The 27,893-nt window shown below is 40.6% G+C and overlaps 1 protein-coding gene across 1 annotated transcript in view; it reads left to right on the forward strand.

Moving 5' to 3' along the window:
- The window catches only part of MEOX2 (mesenchyme homeobox 2), a 91,795-nt gene that overhangs the window by 56,465 nt on the left and 7,437 nt on the right, over positions 1-27,893 (forward strand). Inside the window, exon 2 of the mRNA XM_066584640.1 lies at positions 20,905-21,077. Within this exon, the coding sequence (XP_066440737.1) occupies positions 20,905-21,077 (173 nt within the window). The remainder of the gene's footprint in view (positions 1-20,904; positions 21,078-27,893) is intronic.

A 27,893-nucleotide genomic window follows, 5' to 3' on the forward strand; every position in this document is an offset into this window, starting at 1 on the left:
TTCCGGGCAGATGCGGTGCGTTTTCGTAGCAGAATCACTTCAAAATCAGCAATAAATGTGTATTTTCAGATTTTATGTTCTCCATTGATCACTATGGCGAAAGTCCTCCGCATTTCAGTGCAGTTGCTGATCCGTAGCGTTTTCCAAACTTCTTGCATATGCGCAGCAGAGAAATTCAGCTAAGTGTGAAGCAGATTTGTAAAATCTCATTCACTTGGCTTCTACTGTAAATTCTGCTGAATTTCCACTGTGATTCCGCTATTGGCGATTCAGCTGCATTTACTGCCTGTGTAAAAGGCAGCCTAAGTCAGGATCCGCTGTGACATTACCGCTAAAGTACAAGCCAAGGGAATGAGATTTTACAAATGTCCTTAGCAAGTAGCGGTAGTGTGAAAGAGCCCTAATGAAGAGGATCAAAGTTCTTTCCGAGCCCTGCCGTTGCAGCAGGACCCCAGCTGTCAGTTACAGCTAACTCCCACTGCGGATGGTGTAAAAATAAAAGAAATGTTGTTATTTGTATAGTGCCCACTTATTTCACAGCACTTTCAAATAATTTATTTATTACCCCCCCACCAGGCTGGGTTTTTATTTTATTGACAGGCTGAGTCAACCTTGAGATAACTACCTGAACCATTCAGGGATTGAACTTGCAACATTCAGGTCGTGAGCAAGAGCTTTCCACTGCATTTCTGCTGCCTTAGCACTCTCCACCACACAAGGCTTGCTTGTAGGCTCACCTTCTGAGCCCTCACTATCTATTTGCCATATATTTATTGCATTTTGCACGAACCACTTCCCTAACGGGACAGGAAGTTGGAAAAAGGAAACTCTTGACTTTTAAAATGCTATCCAATCTACAGGCAGGAGATTATAGAGCAAGAGGAGCTGAGCCGAGTGATATATAGTTTGGTAGGAAAAGATTTAAAAAAGGTTTATATCTTAAGCGAAACCTCTGCTCTTCCTACAATTAGCAGTCTAGTGGGCGGTGGCAATCTCTGTATACATGTGCATACAGAGGTAGCTGTCAGTCATTGGTCGGACCGCCTACTGGAGTTGTGTACAACGGTACCGACAAGCCACATAAGTTTATGAATACACAGAAGTTATTTGTTTTGCTTTACTATGAGGCTGGCACTATGGGCACTGCAATTAGATTTGTAGCATGGGACAACTGTGATTCTGACACTATAGGAACTTTAGTGAGGATGACATGATGCACTTATATCGGTCTGGCACTAAAGCAGCTGCAGTGAGTACTACATGATGATTACCAAGAGTCTGGTACTACAAGGACCAAAGCAAGGATGACTTAGTGGCCATTACTACAAATTTGGCATTTTAAGGACTGCAGGGATGATGGCATTTTGGGCATTACTATGAGGCTGCCATTATAGGAGGATGACACTATGGGAATAACTATGAGCTGGGGCAACCATGAGGATGACATTATAGGAGGATGACACTATGGGAATAACTATGAGCTGGGGCAACCATGAGGATGACATTATAGAAGGATGACCGTATAGGAATAACTATGAGCTGGGGCAACCATGAGGATGAAATTATAGGAGGATGACACTATGGGAATAACTATGAGCTGGGGCAACCATGAGGATGACATTATAGGAGGATGACACTATAGGAATAACTATGAGCTGGGGCAACCATGAGGATGACATTGAAGGAGGATGACACTATAGGAATAACTATGAGCTGGGGCAACCATGAGGATGACATTGTAGGAGGATGACACTATGGGAATTACTATGAGCTGGGGCAACCAGGAGGAGGCCATTATAGAAGGATGACACTATGGAATTACTATGAGCTGGGGCAACCATGAGGATGACATTATAGAAGAATGACACTATGGGAATTACTATGAGCTGGGGCAACCATGAGGATGACATTATAGGAGGATGACACTATAGGAATAACTATGAGCTGGGGCAACCATGAGGATGAGATTATAGAAGGATGACACTATGGGAATTACTATGAGCTGGGGCAACCATGAGGATGACATTATAGAAGGATGACACTATGGGAATAATTATGAGCTGGGGCAACCATAAGTATGACATTATAGGAGGATGACACTATCGGAATAACTATGAGCTGGGGCAACCATGAGGATGACATTATAGAAGGATGACCGTATAGGAATAACTATGAGCTGGGGCAACCATGAGTATGACATTATAGGAGGATGACACTATAGGAATAACTATGAGCTGGGGCAACCATGAGGATGACATTATAGAAGGATGACACTATGGGAATTACTATGAGCTGGGGCAACCACGAGGATGACATTATAGGAGGATGACACTATGGGAATTACTATGAGCTGGGGCAACCATGAGGATGACATTATAGGAGGATGACACTATGGGAATAATTATGAGCTGGGGCAATCATAAGTATGACATTATAGGAGGATGACACTATAGGAATAACTATGAGCTGGGCAACCATGAGCATGACATTATAGAAGGATGACACTATGGGAATTACTATGAGCTGGGGCAACCATGAGGATGACATTATAGGAGGATGACACTATCGGAATAACTATGAGCTGGGGCAACTATGAGGAGGACATTATGGAAGGATGACACTATGGGAATAATTATGAGCTGGGGCAACCATTAGTATGACATTATAGGAGGATGACACTATAGGAATAACTATGAGCTGGGGCAACCATGAGGATGACATTATAGAAGGATGACACTATGGTAATTACTATGAGCTGGGGCAACCATGAGTATGACATTATAGGAGGATGACACTATGGGAATAATTATGAGCTGGGGCAATCATAAGTATGACATTATAGGAGGATGACACTATAGGAATAACTATGAGCTGGGGCAACCATTAGTATGACATTATAGGAGGATGACACTATGGGAATAATTCTGAGCTGGGGCAACCATGAGGATGACATTATAGAAGAATGACACTATGGGAATTACTATGAGCTGGGGCAACCATGAGGATGACATTATAGGAGGATGACACTATCGGAAAAACTATGAGCTGGGGCAACCATTAGTATGACATTATAGGAGGATGACACTATAGGAATAACTATGAGCTGGGGCAACCATGAGGATGACATTATAGACAACGCTATAAGGCTGTGTGCACAGGCGGTGGAAAAGTTTTCCACATGACACCCCTGTATTCCTCGGCAGCAAAATATGTGTATGTAACACCTGTAAATTGGTGTGGATTTCACCCCTCTCTGAAAAGGGTGAAAATCTGCATTAGAAATTGACATCCTTTCGGTTTAAATATCCACGGCACAGGTCAACTTCTGTGCGGAAAAATACTACATGTTCAAATCTTACCCGTGTGACTGAACTGTCATTCAGTACAGAATCTGCAAGGAAAAAAATACCACATTTCCGCTACATGTGAACCTACCCAAAGACTGGCACCATCCACGACATTATGAATATAGTAATAGATAGTAGGACCCAAGTGTTCAAGTCTGAGACTAAAGGCCCCGCTATCATAGTGTTATAAATACTTTCCCAAACAATGATGCATTAATGTTTAGAGCAAGTTTTAATATGACATTCAATATTGGCAAATGGTGTGATTACATAAACATAAGATCGTACATATGGTGGAAGTATTTATGATCACTCATAAAGTGGATGGTAGAGGCGGCCCCAGAGACACCGAGCACAATGGCCTGACTATGTTATCCAGAATGTACTGTACACTCCCCTAAAGGAGCAGGTGTATGCAGCTGAAAGTAAATCATAAAATTATTATCACCCCCCCCCCCCCACCCCCGTTCATGATTTTAGCACGCAGTTCATAACGCACATACAGTACTAAAGGTTGTAAATAGGACATGCAGTTACACTGCCACGATTCATTTCACCCAACACCCCACAACATGAATAAACTGTAGCTGTTCCATTTACACATGAGATTTTAGAGACTTCTGAATTTTATGCACTTCTTTGATGTTACTTAATATTATGTCATTTTACAGCAATTCAGTGGAATAGTTCTAAAGCTTTGAACCTCATTGGTATATTTATTCAGATACTATCCATCCTTTTATAAATGTTACATTGAGATGGATGTGAACCAAAATTATAGCAGTTCACTATACATAGAGGAAGAATTATAATAGTTACATTCTTCTACATAGCGGGCAGTATTATAGTATTTATATTCTTGTACATAGGAGGCAGTATTATAGTAGTTATATTCTTGTACATAGGGGCAGTATTATATTAGTTATATTCTTGTACATAGGGAGCAGTATTATAGTAGTTATATTCTTGTACATAGGGGCAGTATTATAGTAGTTATATTCTTGTACACAGGGGGCAGTATTATAGTATTTATATTCTTGTACATAGGAGGGCACTATTATAGTAGTTATATTCTTGTACATAGGGGCAGTATTATATTAGTTATATTCTTGTACATAGGGAGCAGTATTATAGTAGTTATATTCTTGTACATAAGAGGCAGTATTATAGTAGTTATATACTTGTACATAGGGAGCAGTATTATAGTATTTATATTCTTGTACATAGGAGGCAGTATTATAGTAGTTATATTCTTGTACATAGGGGCAGTATTATATTAGTTATATTCTTGTACATAGGGAGCAGTATTATAGTAGTTATATTCTTGTACATAGGGGCAGTATTATAGTAGTTATATTCTTGTACACAGGGGGCAGTATTATAGTATTTATATTCTTGTACATAGGAGGGCACTATTATAGTAGTTATATTCTTGTACATAGGGGCAGTATTATATTAGTTATATTCTTGTACATAGGGAGCAGTATTATAGTAGTTATATTCTTGTACATAGGGAGCAGTATTATAGTAGTTATATTCTTGTACATAGGGGGCAGTATTATAGTAGTTATATTCTTGTACATGGGGAGCAGTATTATAGTAGTTATATTCTTGTACATAGGAGGCAGTATTATAGTAGTTATATTCTTGTACACAGGGGGCAGTATTATAGTATTTATATTCTTGTACATAGGAGGGCACTATTATAGTAGTTATATTCTTGTACATAGGGGCAGTATTATATTAGTTATATTCTTGTACATAGGGAGCAGTATTATAGTAGTTATATTCTTGTACATAGGGAGCAGTATTATAGTAGTTATATTCTTGTACATAGGGAGCAGTATTATAGTAGTTATATTCTTGTACATAGGGGGCAGTATTATAGTAGTTATATTCTTGTACATGGGGAGCAGTATTATAGTAGTTATATTCTTGTAGATAGGGGGCAGTATTATAGTAGTTATATTCTTGCACATACTGGGCAGTATTATAGTAGTTATATTCTTGTACATAGGAGGCAGTGTTATAGTAGTTATATTCTTGTACATAGGGAGCAGTATTATAGTAGTTATATTCTTGTACATAGGAGGCAGTATTATAGTAATTATATTCTTGTGCATAGGGGCAGTATTATAGTAGTTATATTCTTGTACATAGGGAGCAGTATTATAGTAGTTATATTCTTGTACATAGGAGGCAGTATTATAGTAGTTATATTCTTGTACATGGGGGCAGTATTATTGTAGTTATATTCTTGTACATAGGAGGCAGTATTATAGTAGGTATATTCTTGTACATAGGGGCAGTATTATATTAGTTATATTCTTGTACATAGGAGGCAGTATTATAGTAATTATATTCTTGTACATCAGAGGCAGTATTATATTAGTTATATTCTTGTACATAGGAGCAGTGTTATAGTAGTTATATTCTTGTACATAGGAGCAGTATTATAGTAGTTATATTCTTGTACATAGGAGGCAGTATTATAGTAGTTATATTCTTGTACATAGGGGGCAGTATTATATTAGTTATATTCTTGTACATAGGGGGCAGTATTATAGTAGGTATATTCGTATACATAGGGAGCAGTATTAAAGTAGTTATATTCTTGTACATAGGAGCCGTATTATAGTATTTATATTCTTATACATAGGGGGCAGTATTATAGTAGTTATATTCTTGTACCTAGGGACAGTAATATAGTAGTTATATTCTTGTACATAGGAGGCAGTATTATAGTAGTTATATTCTTGCACATAGGGGGCAGTATTATATTAGTTATATTCTTGTACATAGGGGGCAGTATTATAGTAGTTATATTCTTATACATAGGAGGCAGTATTATAGTAGTTATATTCTTGTACATAGGGGGCAGTATTATAGTAGATATATTATTGTACATAGGAGCAGTATTATAGTAGTTATATTCTTGTACATAGGGGGCAGTATTATAGTAGTTATATTCTTGTACATAGGGGGCAGTATTATAGTAGTTATATTCTTATACATAGGAGGCAGTATTATAGTAGTTATATTCTTGTACATAGGGGGCAGTATTATAGTAGTTATATTCTTGTACATAGGGGGCAGTATTATAGTAGTTATATTCTTGTACATAGGAGCAGTATTATAGTAGTTATATTCTTGTACATAGGAGCAGTATTATAGTAGTTATATTCTTGTACATAGGGGCAGTATTATAGTAGTTATATTCTTGTACATAGGAGGCAGTATTATAGTAGTTATATTCTTGTACATAGTGGCAGTATTATAATAGTTATAGTCTTGCACATAGGGAGCAGTATTATATTAGTCATATTCTTGTACATAAGGGCAATATTATAGTAGTTTTTTTATTGTACATAGGGAGCAGTATTACAGCAGTTATATTTTTGTATATAAGGGCAGTATTATAGTAGTTATATTCTTGTTCATAGGGGACTGTATTACAGCAGTTAAATTTTTGTATATAAGGGCAGTATTGTAGTAGTTATATTGTTGTACATAAGGACAGTATTATAGTAGTTATAGTATTGTACATAGCAGCAATATTATAGCAGCGATATTTTTGTACATAAGGGGACAGAATTCTAGTATTTATAGTCTTGTACATTTGAGGCAGTTTTATAACAAGTATATTGTTGTACCTAAGAGGGTAGTATTGTAGTAGGTATATTGTAAAACATAGAGGGCAGTATTATATTAGACATGGGAGATTGACAGCAGAAATAGCCCACATTCCATCTAGTTTGCCATTATATTATTTGCTTTATAGATTTCTTATAGGAAAGATAACTGCTCATCCCAGGCATGCTTGCAGTCACTTTAGTTTGTTCCATTTCACTAAAATAATATTTCTCAACATAGTTTCCTGTCTATCTGCCCACTAATCTTAGATTGTGCATAATTTCTATTTGCTGGGGACTACCTTTTTTTAAAAATTACATTAGTTTTAGAGAAAGGCATCATAGGTATACCTAATAATTTATACTGAACATGTATATAGCCCTGGTGATAAACAATGCAGTGATCTGATCCAGCAGCATGAATTACTATGTCCTCATTCTTAAGTGATGTCTTGACTTTCATACATCTGGCTGTTAATTCATTTTGTCATCCTGGAATGTGTGTGACTGGGATTCTCTCAGTTATACATACCCGCCATGCCAAAGTTTTGACTTCATGAATGAAATTACAACAGTCATAGAAGCCGAATGAAAGAGTCTGCTCCATAGCAGAAGCCAGCCAGGCTCAACATTAATCTGCAGCAGCTTTATTCTGCATCAGGGGACTTTGATCGCAGATATCATATCAATGGAGATAGTCTGTAACCTTTGGATTTGATTCTTACATTGATGTACATTGTGTGCCGTAAGTTCAGTTGCAAATAAATATTGAGCAACAGGTTAAAAAAATACAAGGTGCACAGGTGACAATTTTATCATTTGATTCTCTGATCATATTTTTATTTTCGCATACATATATGCAATTGCAAGAAAAAGTAAGTGAACCCTTTAGAATTATCTCAATTTCTGCATTGTTTGCTAACAAAATGTAATCTGATTGTAATCAATGTCTCAATTCTAGACAAGCACAATGTAACAAAACTAATAGCTTACAAATAGCTGCACTCTTCATGTATTTTATTGAGCATATTTAGTAATAATACACAGTGCAAGGAGAAAAAAAATAAGTGCACCTCTGTGTTAATGATATTTCCAAGCGCTTATCGGCTGAGGCCGAATGCACACGAATGGGTCGAATTCTGGCTGCGAGCTTTCGCAGCCGGAATCCAACCCTGTACCCCGGCGGTCACCCCACATGTACCTGTCCGCTGGCTTCATGTGCATTTAGCTTCTGTACTGTGGATATGCCGGCCATCACGCCGGCGCACTTGCGCAGTACAGTGTGTAACATGCCGTTACTAGGGAACAACGCGGATCCCGCGGCCTGTGTGCATTGCTCACTGCAGACGGATCGCTGGATGGATAGCTTGTAAGGATGAGCGAGTATACTCGCTAAGGCACTACTCGTTCGGGTAATGTGCCTTAGACGAGTATCTCCCTGCTCGTCCTTAAAGATTCGGGGGCCGCCACGGGGCGGGGAGCTGCGGGGGAGAGAGGGGAGGAACGGAGGGGGGATCTCTCTCTCCCTCTCTCCCGCTCGCTCTCCCCTGCTCCCCACCGTGACTCACCTGTCAGCCGCAGCGGCACCCGAATCTTTAGGGACGAGCAGGGAGATACTCGTCTAAAGCATATTACTCGAACGAGTAGTGCCTTAGCGAGTATACTCGCTCATCCTTAATAGCTTTAATTGACATCAACAGAAGCCGTTCGTGAGAGCCTCGCACCAGAATAGAACATGCTGCGATTTTTCCCCCGCGAGCGAAAATCGCAGTTGACTTCCGCTTGTGGGCAGGGAAAAGCGATTTCACTTAGCATGTTTGTGGGCAGTATTTGCTGCGGGATCCGAGCCTGGTTCCCACAGCGCAAATACGCCCATGTGCATTCGACCTAAAGTTGTTTCAGTTAGGGAGTTGAAATTGGAAGTGTGGGTTTCACAGGTGCTTTGTCCATTAAATAAAAGCACATAAAGCCTGGTTAATGACAAATCTGTTCTTCTCAAGAAAGAGTGGTTCATAAGAACTATATTTTGATACAAACAACTTTCAGAGGACATGTTTTAAAGATACATGAAACTGGAGAAGGCTAAAAAGCATTACTAAAGATGTGTGTGTTCTTCAATCCACATTTAGACAAATGGTCTACAAATGGACAAATTAAGGAATGCATAAATCCAGATAATTCCAAAGGCTTCACTTACTTTTTCTTGCAACTCTATAGTACAGTTCTTTTAATTTGTCATCAATTAGATTCATTTGGTGCTGGAAAAGTGGCTATGCATACAAATATAAGTCTATAGGAGAAAGTTACATATCTATGAGAGAACCATAAGACTGCATCCAAAGCCAACTTTCTTTGGTGGGATAGGATCACTGCAGATCCACCAAGGTGGTGGAGGGAATGATGGAATTTCTAGAGTACCTGTGTTAGGATGTGCTGTCGGTATCTGTTGTATTATGTGCTTCTGGCAGCACAGCCCCCACAGGTGGTAATGATTGTGCTAGCTGGGTGTGGTGATTTCCTGCTAGCTAATCCTCTGGGTCTGTGCTCACATATAAACCCAGCTCCTGTGAGTCTCTATCTGGGTTCCAGGGTGAGCAGTCATGTTACTTCTGTGCTGTGTAACTTGTTATCAGTTCTGTGCAACTTGTTCCCCCCTCTGAACTGTGTTTGCATGTAGGTCAGTTGTGGACGGTTTGGACACCTGTAGTCCTTGTCTGTGTTATATGCAGATCCCCTTTACAGGTGCGGCCTCCAAATGTCTTATGTCTCACTCTGTGTGTCAGTTGGTGGTCCCTAACACAGTTCTCTATGTCAGCTCGGTTGGCTGGCTGGCTATCCCCTTGTATGAGGACATTGGACTTGCTGTGAGTTTCATCTGTGCGCATGTGAGTCCGTGCCGGTAGAGTCCGTGGTGGTAGAGTCCGTGCCGGTAGGGTCCGTGCCCTGGTTGTCCTGTCCTGTTTGCAGCCTGCTGTGTTATCAATGTCTTGCTGGTTTATGTCCATTTGTACGTTTATTTTCTGTCAGTTTTGTGTTAGCTTGCTGTATGACCTGCGATCTGTGTCTTGTCCTGTTGCAGCGTTCTGTGTGAACTGTGTCCGGTTATGCTGGACTCCTGGTTAGTGTAGGGACTAGCGGTATAACCTGGAGCTGTAAAGTTGGCCCAGTAGCTTCCACGTATTGTACAAAATGTCAACTAATACCTGGTATTTATATTCAGCTTTCTATCTGTTACTAGTGGATACATTTTGGCTGCTGTATGCTGTGTTTTCTGGCTCTGTGTATCCTGTTGTACTGTCTCTGTCATGTGGCATGTGTATGTATCCTGTTCTGGTGTGTGATTTCTTGGATCAGCTAGGGCCCAGTTCCGAAGACCGCTGGGCCTCCCTCTTATTTGGGCGATGTCTCCGCTTAGGTAGGGCCATGTCATCCTCCCTTGTAGCACAGGGTCAGTTGCCTGAAACCCGTGTGACCCGTGTGCAACCTGTGTGCGTGCATCCATTCCTATTTGGGTACGATCGGGTGGGCCCCGTGCTTAGTTTGCCTGCACAATCGTAACAACCTGGCTCCGGGGTTTTCCGTATATTCTGGCGCTGGTTACGCACCTTAAAAGTTTATGAAACTCACTTATCAGGGAAGAGAATCTTCGTCAGGAAAGCTAAAATAATAAAACATAATATGCTGATAGACCTTTATTAGAGATGAGCGAGCATACTCGATAAGGGCCATTACCCGAGCGAGCATTGCCTTTAGCGAGTACCAGCCCGCTCGGAAGAAAAGATTTGGGTGCCGGCGGGGGCGGGGAGCGGCGGGGGAGAGCGGGGGGGAACGGAGGGGGGATCTCTCTCTCCCTCTCTCCCCCCTGCTCACTGCCGCAACTCACAACTGAATCTTTTCTTCCAAGTGGGCAGGTACTCGCTAAGGGCAATGCTCACTCAAGTAATTGCCGTTAGTGAGTATGCTCGCTCATCTCTAACCTTTATCTATTAATTTATTATGTTATTATTTGTGCTTGTTTTGCAAGATACATGGTAAATATATATCAATTTTTATAAGGAACCAAACAAAAACTGAGAAAGTTATTGAGTAATGTTTGTTCATAGTGAGAAAATCACCTTATATATGTTTATGAATTAACAAATGCATTCATTCCAATTTAGGCCCCAGGTCCACGGGCGTTGCGAAGTCCCGCGGCAGATCTCCGCGGGAGCCACCGCAGAATCTCCGCCGATCAGCCCTATCTGATAGATAGGCTGGCCGCGGAGAATCAGGGCAATTCGCAGCATGCTGCGAATTGCCCGTCAGAAGTGGAGAATCGCAATGATTCTCCACTCATGGACAGGGGGCCTAAGAGAAATAGGTGGAGAGAGAAGTGGAGCAAACCCACAGTGAAGAGTGAGACTAAAGGCCTGGGAAGATACCCTGGTCTTAAAGTGCTTAGATTGGATATGGTAAATAGCAGGAGGTGCTGCCACCCAGATTAACCCACCGATGGTGGGAGAGTAGAATATGTTAAAAGAAAAATCTGCTGTGTAGGCGCAACTCTCCGGAGGTTCCAATAAATGTACAAGAACAATTGGGTGAACATCCAACTTCTCGTTTTATTTAGAATATTAAAATGAAATTCCAGCTAATAAACGTGTTTCGGGGTAAACCCCTTCATCAGTAGTGTTGGGATGACTTCACTATCAGGGAAAGGAACTCGTAACCCTAAATACTGGGTAAAAGAGTCATGAAAGGGGTCCAAAAGGAAGCCTGGTAACTACAGGCCGGTAAGTCTCACTTCAATAACTAGAAAATTATTCAAGGGGTTTCTGATAGACACCATCCTATAATACCTTAAGGAGAACAATGAAATAACTCCTCACCAGCATGGGTTCATGAGGGGTCGATCATGTCAGACCAATCTGATCAGCTTCTATGATGAAGTAAGTTTTAAGCTGGACCTGGGAGAATCTATTTTTCTCGTATATCTGGACTTCTCTAAAGCATTTGACACCGTGCCGCATAATAGGTTGATATATAAAATGAGATAGCTCGGATTGGGTGAAAACTTGTGTATCTGGGTGAAGAACTGGCTCAGATACAGAAAGTAGAGGGTGGTAATAAATCCCTGGTACTCTGATTACGGCACCGTCGCTAGTGGGGTGCCACGGGGCTCAGTATTAGGCCCCATTCTGTTCAATATATTAATCAACGACCTGATAGAGGGATTGCACAGTAAAATATTAATATTTGCAGATGACACAAAACTATATAAGACAATTAATACAACGGAGGACAATGTACGGCTACAGAAGGACCTAGATAAGCTGGAGGCTTGGGCAGAAAAATGGCAAATGAAGTTCATTGTGGAAAAATGTAAGGTTATGCACATGGGCAGGAGGAACAAATGCCACCGATATACACTTAATGGGGTACTACTAGGGAAAAGTGATATGGAAAAAGACCTGGGGGTACTAGTGGATTGTAGATTAAACTGGAGTAACCAATGCCAAACAGCTGCTGCAAAAGCTAATAGAGTTGGGGGGCATTAAAAGAGGTATAGGGACAAAGGACGAGAACATTATTCTCCCATTATATAAGGCTCTTGTCAGGCCCTACATGGAATACTGCGTACAGTTCTGGACACCGCTGCTCGGGAAAGATGTTGCAGTGCTTGAGGGGGTTCAAAGAAGGGCAACTAAATTAATAAATGGAATGAAGGGACTGGAATACCCAGAGAGACTATCAAAATTAGGACTTTTCACCCTGGAAAAAAGACGACTAAGGGGCAATCAAATAACTATGTATAAATATATTAGGGGAGAATACAAGGATCTCTCCCATGATCTGTTTAAACCCAGGACTGCGTTGGTAACAAGAGGGCATCCGCTACGCCTAGAAGAAAGCAGGTTTCATCACCAACATAGAAGGGGGTTCTTTACTGTAAGAGCAGTGAGACTGTGGAATTCTCTGCCTGAGGATGTAGTGATGGCAAAATCCATAGAGGAGTTTAAGAGGGGACTAGATGTCTTTCTGAGCGGAAGGATGTTACAGGATATAGACATTAGGTGACCAGCAGGGTTGTTGTTCCGGGTCTTATATTTAGGTAGGAACTATCAAAGGTTGATCCAGGGATTATTCTGATTGCCATTATGGAGTCGGGATGGAATTTTTCCCCAAATGGGCTTATTGGCTTCTGCCTCTTGGGGTTTTTGCCTTCCTCTGGATCAACTAGGGGTTGAAGCAGGCTGAACTAGATGGACATTGTCTTCATTCAGCCAAACATACTATGTTACTATATGAGCTGGAGCAGAGTGGATGTCCAAGGGAGAAAATGCCTTAAAATTAGTTAATTCCAGTTATGGCAGGGCCACTTTAACTACAGGGCAGACCTCCTGGCCGCACCACTTTAAGCTGTATCCACCAGGCCAGAAATGTTTCTACCTCCCTGGTCTGTATGCAAAAGTCAATGGAGATTCTGTGAAGATTCTCATTTGTGTATATGGCATCAGTCTTTCTCCCATAAACTATTGGCAAGGGGGGCTAGAAATACTTCGGACATAAACAGTACATGTGAGCACCTCCATACAGAAGTACGCAGACTCATAAGCAACCTATAAGGAAACATTTGCTCATAAAGTTGTACCTTCACACAGAGTAACATTGTTTCATACAGTTGTGTACATGAGGTCCTAAAACAATGGCTTCTCTCGCCTCTCTACATCCTTACCTCATAATCTGTTGCCATGAAAAATTGGATTCACAGATTTTTTTCCTTTTCGTAACATTTTTGAAACAAAAACAATCATTGAAAGAAATGTTTTTGTAGATTATAAATTTTCATTAAAAAATGGCAAAAATATTTCTTTGGAACACTAAATTCCAATTCAAAAAACTTGGATGAAGAATGATACTCAATGAACCAAATATTTACAGCAAAACGTACGGTATGCCATAAATGTGTATTTAATTCAATGACTGATGAGTAGATTGCAAGAACTATGAGAGATTACAAATTTGAGGGTTTAAATTATTTTTAGAGATGAGCGAGTATACTCGCTAAGGCACATTACTCGAGCGAGTAGTGCCTTAGCCGAGTATCTCCCCGCTCGTCTCTAAAGATTCGGGGGCCGACGGGGGGCGGGGAGCGGCGGGGGAGAGCGGGGAGGAACGGAGGGGAGATCTCTCTCCCCCTGCTCCCTCCGCTCCCCGCCGCAACTCACCTGTCACCCGCGCCGGCCCCCGAATCTTTAGAGACGAGCGGAGAGATACTCGGCTACTCACTCAAGTAATGTGCCTTAGCGAGTATACTCGCTCATCTCTATTTATTTTATTTTCTATAACTATACAATTTGAAGCCTTTAAAAAAAGAGACGTTTTTGCTGGAGGGATTAAAGAACCATATTAGTCATCATCAACCGGGCCATAAGTGCAAGATTAAAAAAAAAAAAAATCAGAAAGCAATTCCTGTTACCTCACAGTTGCCATCTTAATTTCCCCGGTGGTTGAAACTAAAAGTCCTTCTATTTCCAGCTTATATAGACAATGTGATTCCAAACATTAGATCATCCCAGAGGAAATAATGTCTTGCATTGTCACCTTTGGCCTGTTCTGCCAAGTATGAAGTCTCATTTATTCATGCTACTGTATTGTAAAGAGCATAGCTAAAAGTGTTCAATGGAGTGTCTGTAAGAATAATAAATGTTTACATAATTAAAAGCGTTGTCCAGCTTGAAGATTGTTGACCTATTCTCAGGATCAGGATAGCTGATTGGTGAGAATCCAGCCATTTGCCAGGTGGCAGAGTCAGAAGCAGGCAGCTCTGTACACTTTACAGTGGCCTTGCAAGGTATTGCAGACACAGCTTCCATTTCCTGTAATGGGAGCTGGGCCATTACAATGTGTTCATGAATTCATGAATGGGTGTGAGTGAGAGCTGCCTCTGATTGGTCAGGCTGTGACCAATAAGAGGCAGCTCATTCAGCAGGCGGGGATTTTAAATCCCCGGCTGCTGAATACTACAGAGAGCAGTTCAGGAGAACTGCCGGCCGCCGCGGCTGAACTCCATCTGCCGGGACCAGGTGAGTATATATATATATATACACATTTTTTTTTACACATTTCTGGATGAATTGCAGGGAAGGGCTTATATATTTAAGCCCTTCCCGAAAATTCATCCCGTGCTCGCCGGCAGCCCATTGCTTTCAATGGAGCCAGCTGTTTTACCGGCTCCATTGAATTCAATGGGCAAACATCGTTCTTTTCTGCCAAAGCTGTTACAGCTGTGGCAGAGAAGAATGATTTGTCTAGTATATGTTCTCAATGGGGTCGGCACTGCTGCCGCCGGCCCCATTGAGCGCATATAGAGAAGAGAACAGGAATCACAGATCGCAGATACCGTGTTTCCCCGATAGTAAGACACCCCCGATTGTAAGACGTATCGGGGGTTTCAGGGGGGTCGGCCAATGTAAGCCGTACCCGAAAGTAAGACATATGTCTTACTTTCCGGGAAACACGGGGGTATTGCCGCCTCCCTTTCATCTAGCTGCGCGCCGCCTCCTGCCCACTTCCGCGCCGCCCCCCCTCCATACGTCACCGCGTCTGCCGCCTTTGGCCTCATGTCCACGGGGAAAATCAGATCCGCTGCAGATTCTCCATGGAGAATCTGCAGCGGGTCCCTCCTGCCCCGTGGACATGAGCGCTGAAAATAGGAATAAATCAGAATTACCTTACCTCTCACACGCTCCGGATACTTCCTTCGCTGCGGCGTCATCTTCTCTCGTCGCGGCCGGATCTTCTTTCTTCGGCTCGGCGGATGTGCATGATGACGTCGGTGACGTGCCCCGCGCATGCGCCGGGCCGAAGCAAAATGATCCGGCCGCGACTGAGAGAAGATGGCGCCGCGGCGAAGAGAAGAACCGGAGCGTGTGAGTACAATCTGATTTTTGTGTCCCGCGGATCCGGACGGCTTCCATAGGCTTCAATAGAAGCCCGCGGGAGCCGTCCCCGCGGGAGACCAGCATGAAAATGGAGCATGGTCCAGATTTTTTCATGCTCCATTTTCCAATATAAGAAATACCCCGAAAGTAAGACATAGTGGGGCTTTTGGGGATAAAAATAAAGTAAGACACTGTCTTACTTTCGGGGAAACACGGTAGGTGTGATCTGCGATTTCTGTTCTATAATTTATCGGACGAGCGCATAAAAAGCACTCATGTGTCCGATACCATTGCAAAGCAATGGTTTTATAAAATTGCCGGACGCATGCGCAAATCACGCGAAAATACGCTCGTCTGACTAAGCCCTAAGGCACTATTCAGCCGGCGGGGCTTTAAAATCCCCGCCGGCTGAATGATCTGCCTCTGATTGGTCACAGCCCTGACCAATCAGAGGCCGGTTTCACTCACACACCCATTCATGAATTCATGAATGGGTGAGTGACTGCTGCCTCTCAGCGCTGAGCCAATCAGGGGCAGGTCTGACTCACATCCATTCATGAATTCATGAATGGGTGTGACTGAGACTTGCCTCTGATTGGCTCAGGCTGAGCCAATCAGGGGCAAGTCTGAGTCACACCTCCTTCACACCCACTGCAGGATGGCCGTGCGGATCTCCGGCTGCCGGGAACAGGTGAGTACATATATATTTTTTATTTTAACACTTTTCTGGATAAATTGCAGGGAAGGGCTTATATATTTAACCCCTTCCTGACAATTCATCCCACACTCGCCCGCAGCGCATTGCTTTCAATGGAGACGGCTGTATTGCTGGCTCCATTGAATGCAATGCGCTGGACAGCTCCAGCCCGTTTCTAATGAAACGCGGCTAGGAGCAGATTTTCGGGCGATTTTTGGGCCGATTTTTCGGCGCCGGTCACGCGATTTGCGCATGCGCATCCGTCATGCGATGCGCAAATCGTGCGAAAAAACGCCCGTGTGACTAAGGCCTAAGACAGTGTTATACATCAGTTTTAGGGGTATAGGTGAGGTTTGGGTACGGTTTGAACTAATTCGGACCAAACCAAAATCTTTGCCCAAATTTGGCAAACCGGCTGAACTTTTGAAAAGTTCGTTCATCACTAGTCACCGATCTAAGAACTGGGCAACTGTTTTGAAGGAAATTCTTTATTCATGAATTGCCTGTTAAAGGGTGGTTGTACTTTTACAACATTTTTTTATTGCTCCAGTTACAACTAAAATCAAAAATGTATCAACTTTTTCATGTAATTTTAGCATTTTGCATATACAAATCATATGTAAACCTATGTATTTCCATAGTTACAAACCCTGTGTAGCCTGCACTCACACTATCTATCTATCTATCTATCTATCTATCTATCTATCTATCTATCTATCTATCTATCTATCTATCTATTGTGTATGTATGCATCTAATTATCTGTGGCTCTTTCTTTTCAGCGATTTTTATTTAGTGTTCTTTTAATATTGTATTCTATATATGCGTATATATATTTTTTTTAAATCTGTCATCTTTTTTTTTTCTAAAAAAGTATTGTGTGATTCTGGAATTTTACCAGATCTGTATTTAAAGTCGTGGCCTTGTAATTCTCCAGATCATAGAATTTAATATACATGCAATATTAGCATATTGTATACCAGATGTACAGATGAGGAGAGGACAGAGGGTCATCTCCACAAATCCCCTCGTGGCCAAATGTTTTAGACTTAACATCTATCATAGGGCATTGAAGACTGAGTCCTTATAAAGCAGAACAAGACTGTTGAGCAAGTTAGAACATCTGTAGAACAGATGGAAACTAATATAAAAGCTGCCAACATTTTTTTGGGTCTCCAACCCTTTTTCCACCAGAGAGAAACCATAAGGGCCTTGCTTCATAGGATGTGAAAAAAGACCGAAAGGTCAGGGTGGGATGGTATCTCCCAACCCAATGTCCCAAGAGGTACATTAAATCAGGATATTTCCAGAAACAAGTTTAAAAAACAAGAGATTTACAGCCTTTCACTTTTAAAAGAAAATAATATTTTTGTAGAGGTAAAAAGGTAAAATGTAAGAAAAAAAATATCAACTTGGAGTCGACTCCAAATTAAAGCTCTTATATAAGAAACGCTACAACACAACTGAAAAATGTCTGTTACTCTAAATATTCCATAATATGATAATATTTCACAATCCTTTTAGTTTACTGATCCTTGAGGTGTAGAAAAATCTGAAAAATTTTGTATGCACAGACCTATGCAGGGACCAGATCCCAAGAACTTCCAATTAATTATTTGATATGAATCTGACCATCATAGGGTTATGAAAAAGTCCTGCTTGGATTTAATCCGATGATGGATGGTCAATGTGTCGCATTCAAAAATTCTCCCCCTATTCCCCCATGCTCTCCCCCGCCGCCCCCTGACGGCACCCGAATCTTTTCTGATGAGCAGGCAGGTACTCAAAAAGGACGATACTCACTTGAGTATTGTCCCTTAATGAGTATGCTTGCTCATCTCTAATACTGACATTTTTATGTATTACCGTGGCGGCCATTTTGAAAAAAAAAAACAGCAACTTTCAAGCTAGCTTTCCAGAAACATGAGTCTGAGTCATTTTGTCATTCCTTTTCATCAATTACAAAGTACTGATTTCACAAGTAGATAACTCAAAGATGATTGATAACCAATGAGGCTAGTCCAGAAATGAATCTAAAACATTTTGTTGAGTTATGCCTCAGGGGCACTGGTAGTTTTTGTATCTATTTTGTAATTTATGCATGTCTTACAAGATCTTATATCATTTTTTTTATTACCCGACTCTTCCTTTCAATCAAAATGCCAAAAGGAGGTCTTTGCATTAGTGGTCATTCAGGAATTTTTACCCAGGTAGTGTCTTTTCTTTTTTGATCATACAGTTGAAAGTAAATGAACCCATTAGATTTCTGCATTAATTCTAATAAATGTGGCCTGACTCTTATATAAATCATAATTATCGACAAATAATAACTAAATTAATAGCATACCATGCATGTCTTTTATTTAACATATTGAATAACCATCTAGAGTGCAGGGAGAAAAGTAAGTGAACCCCTGTGTTAACTAGCCTTCAGCAATTACGCCCACCAAATGTTTCCTGTAGCTGCAAATAACATTTGCACAGCATTGAGGAGAAATTGTGGACCAATCCCCTCTACAAATGTGTTTCAGTTAAGCAATAGTTCTGGGATGTCATACGTACACAACCTTCTTTAGGTCGTGCCACAGCATTATGATAGAGTTAAGATCAAGACTCTAACGTGGCCATTCCAAAACACAGATCTCTTCCAACCATTTTTACTTGATTGAACTGTGTGCTTTGGGTCATTGCTTTGTTTCGTCACCCTACGTCTCTTCAGCTTGCGGTCATGGATGGCTGCCCTCACATTCTCCTGTAAAATGTGTTGATCCAACTTAGAATTAATTGTACCTCCAGTGATTGCAAGGCCTCTGAGGCACAACATCAATCACAGACCATGGTGTTTCCTCCATTATGCTGGGATGAGGGAGCATCATGGTATACGTTGAGATGAGGTTTTGGTGCTGCTGGTGTTTTTGTTCCTTCCAAATTGTGCATTTGTGCTGTATAGTTCCATAGAATATTCCCCAGAGATGTTGTGGAACATTCAGGTGATCTCAGGGAAACTTGAGATGGGCCACAATGATGTTTTTTTTTTGTTTTTTTTTAACACCAGCTGCTTCCATCGTGGTGCCCTTCTATGAACACTATTCCTGTTCAGTATTTTTCTAATAGTAAACACATGAACAGAAGATTTTGCAGTTTGTAGAGTTTTCTGTAGGTCTTTGGCTGTTCCTTGGGTTCTTTCTAACCACTTCTCATTGTGCTCTTGGAGTGATTTTCAAAAGATGCACATTTCTAGGGATAATAGTAACAGTCTTTAATTTTCTCCATTTGCAGATAATTAGTCTAACCAAGGATTGACATACACTCAAGTCTTTAGCAATACTTTGTAGCCTTTAACAGCTTTATTTATCTCCTTAACACGTCTTCTCAAAGTTGTTTGCCTCAATGCATAGTTTACACTAACCAGTGTTTCTTGAGAAGACCAGCATTTGTCAGTAACCAGGCTTTATATGATTTCGTTTAATGGGCAAAGCACCCGCAAACCCCACATTTCCTTAACTGAAAAACCTTTTGCTAATTAGCTGTTGGAGAAGTTAATAGCAAAGAGTTGAACTTACCTCTTTTCCCTATTCTGTGAATGTTTAATCAATGTGCTTTATAAAAGGTGTGTACGGCACAACTGTTTGTGTGTTATTAATTTAGTTACAGTGTCATTGTCTATAATTGAAATTTAATACCCACTTTACCAGTTAACAATGCAGAGATCCAAGTCATTTCAAAGGGTTCACTTACTTTTTCTTGTAACTGCATGTTTCTGTTTAATGTTCCACTCTGATACCATTTGAGATCCTATCACTTCTATATGTGTTTCCAGAACTTTTTGCATGCGTGATTTTTTTTTTCAATATGGGAAAATAGACAACGGACGCGTGACTAAAGGCTCTCTATAGCCTCCAAAATGGCTGTCAGCGGTATGGTTGCGATTTTCTGTCTTCAGTTTTAGAAAGATCAGCAGCTCTGAAGCAAAAAGTTCTGATTAAACAAGTGAACTGTTGAGCTGACTAAGATACCGGGAACACTCAGGGGCAGATGGATGTTCTATTATTTGTTTGGAGATAAGCTTCACATGTGTATTATTCCACTGATATATTGTACTGTGTATTTATGTGGATATTGTTTTATAGCTTTGCTTGGATATTACACATATGTTCATAATAAAGGGAAGCATAAGGCATTGGACGTACTAACTAAAGCAATATAGAAAACATCCAGATGATAAGATGCCTGGTTTTCATTTTAAAATTTTTTTTACGTGAAAAGTAAAATAATGTAAAAATTAATATTTTTTTCTGTCTGTAGATTCACAGGAAGGAAGTTACAAGTCCGATGTAAATAGTAAACCCCGGAAAGAGAGAACAGCCTTCACGAAAGAACAAATCCGAGAGTTGGAGGCAGAATTCGCTCATCATAACTACCTTACCCGCTTGAGACGATACGAAATTGCTGTAAACCTTGATCTCACAGAAAGACAGGTACTTTCCATGAGGTGGTTTATACGGCTTTGTTGTTTGGTATGCAGAATATCAGCACTGTGGGGGTTATATGTGAAAATGTCCAAATAGAAAGCCTTGGGGTAGATTTTCTAAAATATTATATGGGATTCCTTGTCTGAATACTTGCAAATAATGTTGTTTTTGTAATAGTTCAACCTAGATTTTATTGCAACTACTAAGCTTCTGTGCCTTGTATAAGAATTGTAACCATGAAGAGTTTTTGTACCGCCGATAAGTGGTACAAAAGTAGAGTTTGCTGTTTAACCAGACTGTGTCTTTAAAGGGGTATTCCAGGAGTTTTACTATTGATGACCTATCCTGAAGGGTCTGCTGCTCAGGATCCCTGCTGTTTAGCTGATCATCTCACCCTCTATTAGTACAGCTGACCAGATGTTGTCTTTGGTGGTCAAGACTGGAAGTGTAATAGCCGGCTTCACTCCCATTGAAATCAATGGAAGCGCTGCCTTCTATTACACTTCCGGCTCCTCATTGCAGTTAGAGCTGGAAGTGTAATAGGAAGTATTGCCCCATAGAGGCTGGCTTGTACACTTCCAGCCCTGATCCCCAATGACAATGTCCAACCTGTTACACTGACAGTGGGCGGGATGATGAATAGGGATCCTGTGAAAATCAATAGTGAATGTCCCGGAATACCCCTTTTAAGGTAAACCCTTCAACCAGAAGCTTACAAGCTACTCTTCTGCTGGACCTCGTTCATGGGCCATTCTCTAATATAATAGTATTAATGGAAATTTTAGGTAAAGGAATCATATTTGTGGGGTTTACTCTCCCATTATTTTGATACCAAGAGTGTCAGGGAATAAGGACTGCTTCCTGTATGCCAGAATGCATGCCACCTCCTTCACGCCCGCCCCCCAAAAAATAGAAAGCAGGGGATGGATTGCTTTCCCTACTGATATCATTAACTGTACCTCTGACACATGAGTGCTTGCATGTGTTAGGGCTCATGCAAATTAATGTATATTTCATTCATGTGGCATCCATGTATTTAACGGATGGCATACGGACCCATTATAGCTAGAGATGAGCGAGCATACTTGCTAAGGCAAACTACTCGAGCAAGTAGTGCCTTAGCCGAGGATCTCCCCGTTCGTCTCTAAAGATTCGGGGGCCGGCGCGGGTGACAGGTGAGTTGCGGCGGTGAGCAGGGAGGAGCGGGGGGAGAGAGCGAGAGAGAGATCTCCCATCCGTTCCTCCCCGCTCTCCCCCGCCGCTCCCTGCCCCCGGCCGGCAGCCGAAGCTTTAGAGACGAGCGGGCAGGTCCTCGAATAAGGCACTACTCGCTCGAGTAGTTTGCCTTAGCGAGTATGCTCGCTCATCTCTAATTACAGCCAATTAGCCCATACACACGGGCATTTTTTCACGTGGAATGCTACTTTCTACTCTGAGTCATTGACCAGAATTGGACATGTAATATTCATTGCTCACGCGTCTCCCACAGTTCATGGATGGGAGTCTGCATGCTTTGCGATGCAAGTTGCATCAAAGGATGTCGAGCGCAACTTTCATACGCCTGTGTGCATGATCCCTTATAGTGTTGATCAGTGGCTGGAATGCAGGTGCTTCAATATTACTTGGTATTGCTTCCATGCTGTATATTGTGTGTGCTGGGTTCGGTAATATGAATTGTGTCTCTCTGGCCCTGACTAATGACATCATTGCCTTCTACGGAGATGGCGATTCCAGTAATAACATTATATTAGTTGATATTTTATAGGGCAATTCCTTAATATAAGCGTCAAATGGGATCCAAACCAGTCAAGCTTATTCTATTGTATCTTGGATTTGACTAGAAATGCACCATGTACAATGTGCGAATTATTAGCCACAAATGTGTAGCAGATGACTAGGACGTTAAAACATTCCCAAACCAATATATTTCTACGAGGGCATGTCAGGTGCCAAGGAAATAGGGAGTTTCCGCAGCCCATCAAAAGTGTAGACAGCAAATGTTTTCAATCCTTGGTGTAATTTATACCTACAGTATGTAGCTTTATATGATATATATATGTGTGCCTTGTTATATATCTCCCTCCATGTAGATACACACAGATGTTTAGAAACTTCCTGCTTGGAACTTAAGAAAATCAAACTATTTCTGAAGACTTAATTATTGTCCTATTGAATGCAGAATTCTCTGTTTTCCACAAGTTTTGGATAAGAGTGGAAATAAGTATAACTCCTTTTTTTAACATCGGCTTCTAGGAAATGAGTTATGGCAAATTCACGGACCATAAAATTTATAGGGCCAAAGAATTTCAATGAAAGCTTACCTGGGAACCCTGTATGAAAATCAATATTCCTTTTAGATCTCTAGGCTTATCTTGTTTCCTCTGATGTATAAGCTACATAGCATTCAGTCAATAATGAGGAGAGGATAAGAAAGTCTGTAAGAGAAAAAAGTTTAAAGAATGCGTGAACTTTCACTTAGCAGCACCCCTGCTCTTCTGGCTTCTTCTGGCTATATAAGCACTATATGGGGCTCTATGGGGCTGCCTGTAGCTGCTGGAAGGAGCCGAATACAGCTGACAGTGCCGGGGCGTTGTGAAGTGAAAGCACAGGTACTCTTTAATCTTTCAAAATGATCAGAAGAGATTTGGAAATAAAAGCATTAATAGATTAATGTCATTGAGAGACATTAAAGCAGAGGCGTAGCTATATGGAGTGCAGAGGTGGTGATTGAACATGGGCCCTTATGGCTGGAGGCTCCCCAAAAACTCCCATGCCACATAAAAAAACAGTTTTATAAATAGCACATGGAAGGTAGGGACCCTGATACAGATTTTGCATTTGGGTTCAGAAGATTTCACCCCTGAATTACATAAATGCTCCGTTTCTCAACAGAAATATCAAAATAGATGCTGAATGTAAAGTTAAAATATCTAGTGTACTCCTGTTTCATTTTTTCGGCTGCAGTTCCTCTAATTACACGCCAACTCTGTATTTAGAAACAATGGTCGCCAGCTTCTCAGACTACCGTATACATAGGGTTTCGTTATGTCCCTCTGCTCATTAATGGACCAGCAATACTATAAATCAAAATGACAGATATGTTTTTAAAAAATTGAGTAATAGAAAATATAAAAAAATAGAAAAGCAAATTACTAACATTTAAAAGGAAAACTTAACAAGTATCTCAACCAGGCCACATTCCAGCCATCCTGCCCTTTATCAGTTGTAAGAACAAAAGGTACCAATTGGCCAACCATACGGTCCTCTACATACAATAATGTAGCTACTATAATACTGCCCCCTATTGACCATAATATCTCTAGTATTAAACTGCTCCCTATGTACAAGAATATAACTACTATAATACTGCCCCCTATGTACAAGAATATAACTACTATAATACTGCCCCCTATGTACAAGAATATAACTACTATAATACTGCCCCCTATGTACAAGAATATAACTACTATAATACTGCCCCCTATGTACAAGAATATAACTACTATAATACTGCCCCCCTATGTACAAGAATATAACTACTATAATACTGCCCCCCTATGTACAAGAATATAACTACTATAATACTGCCCCCTATGTACAAGAATATAACTACTATAATACTGCCCCCTATGTACAAGAATATAACTACTATAATACTGCCCCCCTATGTACAAGAATATAACTACTATAATACTGCCCCCTATGTACAAGAATATAACTACTATAATACTGCCCCCTATGTACAAGAATATAACTAGTATAATACTGCCCCTATGTACAAGAATATAACTACTATAATACTGCCCCCTATGTACAGGAATATAACTAGTATAATACTGCCCCCTATGTACAAGAATATAAGTACTATAATACTGCCCCCTATGTACAAGAATATAACTACTATAATACTGCCTCCTATGTACAAGAATATAACTACTATAATACTGCCTCCTATGTATAAGAATATAACTAGTATAATACTGCCTCCTATGTACAAGAATATAAGTACTATAATACTGCCCCCTATGTACAAGAATATAACTACTATAATACTGTCCCCTATGTACAAGAATATAACTACTATAATACTGCCTCCTATGTATAAGAATATAACTACTATAATACTGCCCCCTATGTACAAGAATATAACTACTATAATACTGCCCCCTATGTACAAGAATATAACTACTATAATACTGCCTCCTATGTACAAGAATATAACTACTATAATACTGCCCCCTATGTACAAGAATATAACTACTATAATACTGCTCCTATGTACAAGAATATAACTACTATAATACTGCCCCCTATGTACAAGAATATAACTACTATAATACTGCCCCTATGTACAAGAATATAACTACTATAATACTGCCCCTATGTGCAAGAATATAACTACTATAATACTGCCTCCTATGTACAAGAATATAACTACTATAATACTGCCCCTATGTACAAGAATATAACTACTATAATACTGCTCCCTACGTACAAGAATATAACTACTATAATACTGCTCCTATGTACAAGAATAGAACTACTATAATACTGCCTCCTATGTACAAGAATATAACTACTATAATACTGCTCTCCTATGTGCAAGAATATAACTCCTATAATACTGCCCCCTATGTACAAGAATATAACTACCACAAAACTGCCTCTATGTATATATGAATATAACTTCTCTAATGTTACAATACATTGGATCTATAGGTTGTAAGCCAACGTCTATCTCATCCATTTGTCCATGGAGAATTGAAATGGCTACTACTACCATGTTTGATCTGCTCATAGTCATACTGTTGTACTGATCATAAGCTGTGTCCAGTAATTTGAGACCGGATGGTGATGGAGAGAAGAGACAGTGCACATCTTTATGCTTAAACAATGCTTTACTGAAGAAGCCTTCAAGAAACTGTAGTAACAGACAGTCTCTTTCTGGTGGCAACAACATAGGAGAAATGGCACTCCATACTGGTTGGCTCTATTCAGTCTCTTGTAATCACGCTCCTAAGGCATTACTCATCTAGCAGAATTTGGGCTCTCTCACTAGGAAAGGCTCCGCACGTGACAGGGATAATCACTATGCCAGTTATGTCTATGACACTTAGGCCCTCTCAGCTACGTCCTCTTTAGCAATGTTCTTCTCAGCACACTCGCAGGAGCACCAGCTCAGACCCTCCATGCCTCACGCGAACATACTGTGGATCTATGCTGGAATCACATGTCTCATTATCATCACAACAACCTACTACTTGATGCTCCTATTAGTATACACAGCCACACCTCCCAACATACACAACTGCGCTGCCATACGCTGTTTGCATGCCATTACAACTTTTGCAAGTTATGCCGAAGTATATATAATAATAGCACAGAAAGTATAATAAAAGTATATATATATATGTATATAATACTATATGCCAATTTGTTATCTCACTGCTTGGAGAATAGATTTTACACTGGACCTAGAACCCTTTTGAAGGGTTTTTCCAGGACTAAAGTATTGATGACATATTCTTAGTATAGGTCATCAGTAGCTGATTGTTCGAGTCTGCCGCTCAGGATTCCCACTAACCAGCTGATTGAAGATGCTGCAGTGATTGGTTGAGTGCCACGTTCTCTTCTCGGGCTTGTGATGTCACGTTCCTCAGACAAATGGCCTAAAAATATCTCAGTCTCATTTAAGTGAGTAGGAAAAGCTGGTATCCCTGGCACAGCCACCATACAACGTACGGCCCTGTGCCTGGCCCCAGTGCCACTGTCACTTCAAACAGCTGGTCAGCAGGAATCTCAAGCAGCAGACCCTCGCCAATCAACTATCGATGTCCAATCCTGAGTAGCAATGAGAAAACTTTTCAAAAGTTTGGTTCAGCCGGTTCACCGAATTTCCGCAAAAAGTTCAGTTCGGTCCGAATGAGTTCGAATTCAACCAGAACTTCATCATATTCCCAAAGAAGGTGGTGGTGGTATTTTAGTGGGTTCAACCTTGATGAGCCACCAGAGGTTTGTGACTAATTGTGACTAATAGCAAAGTTCGACCCGGTTTCCGTTCACTCCACACTAATCCTGAGGATACATCGTCAACAGTGTAGTCCCGCAAAACCTGTTTAAATACCTCTGTTGATAACGCTACACTATACCTTAAGTTCTAGGTCATAAATAAAGCTTAAACACTGACAAGGAATATTTCGGACAGTGCAGGCCCTAAGCCTTAATTTCCACTATTTAATCAATGGACAACAGTGTGATTCTAGAAATATAAACCTTCACATATGTAATGCTAAATCCCCATTAGAAAGTGTCACGAATGGAGAGCCTCTATATCTACCCTTCGCTATTAATATTGCAACTTCGTTGCGGGGACCTGTAGATTTGTGATGAAGGATAAATATAGTGTTCTATATATACACTCTCCTCCTGAGTGCTTGGCCATGGATTTATATTCTGCATCCTGCTCTAGTAACTGCAGAGTAATCAGCACTTTGTAGACATGAGGGTGACCCAACGTGCCGACTAAGTGAAAAGGGAAGATTCAGGGGAACAGATGCAGCGAACAGATCAGTCTACCCTTTCTGATTTACAAGTGGCTCTTAATACTGGCTCATCAGAAGCTTCCATTACACTCCAGCCCCACAGAAAATTGCTTAAATGTCATTTTAATGTAAATAATATTAAATATTTAACTAATAAATTAACCAACATATTAATACATTATAATACAATATAACATAATGTAATAAGTAGGATTGACAGAGATTTTTGCATTAAATGGGTATTCTGGTTCCAACAAGGTATCCCCTATTTACAGGATAG

This window comes from Eleutherodactylus coqui, chromosome 12, assembly GCF_035609145.1.
Source record: "Eleutherodactylus coqui strain aEleCoq1 chromosome 12, aEleCoq1.hap1, whole genome shotgun sequence".
NCBI lineage: Eukaryota > Metazoa > Chordata > Amphibia > Anura > Eleutherodactylidae > Eleutherodactylus > Eleutherodactylus coqui.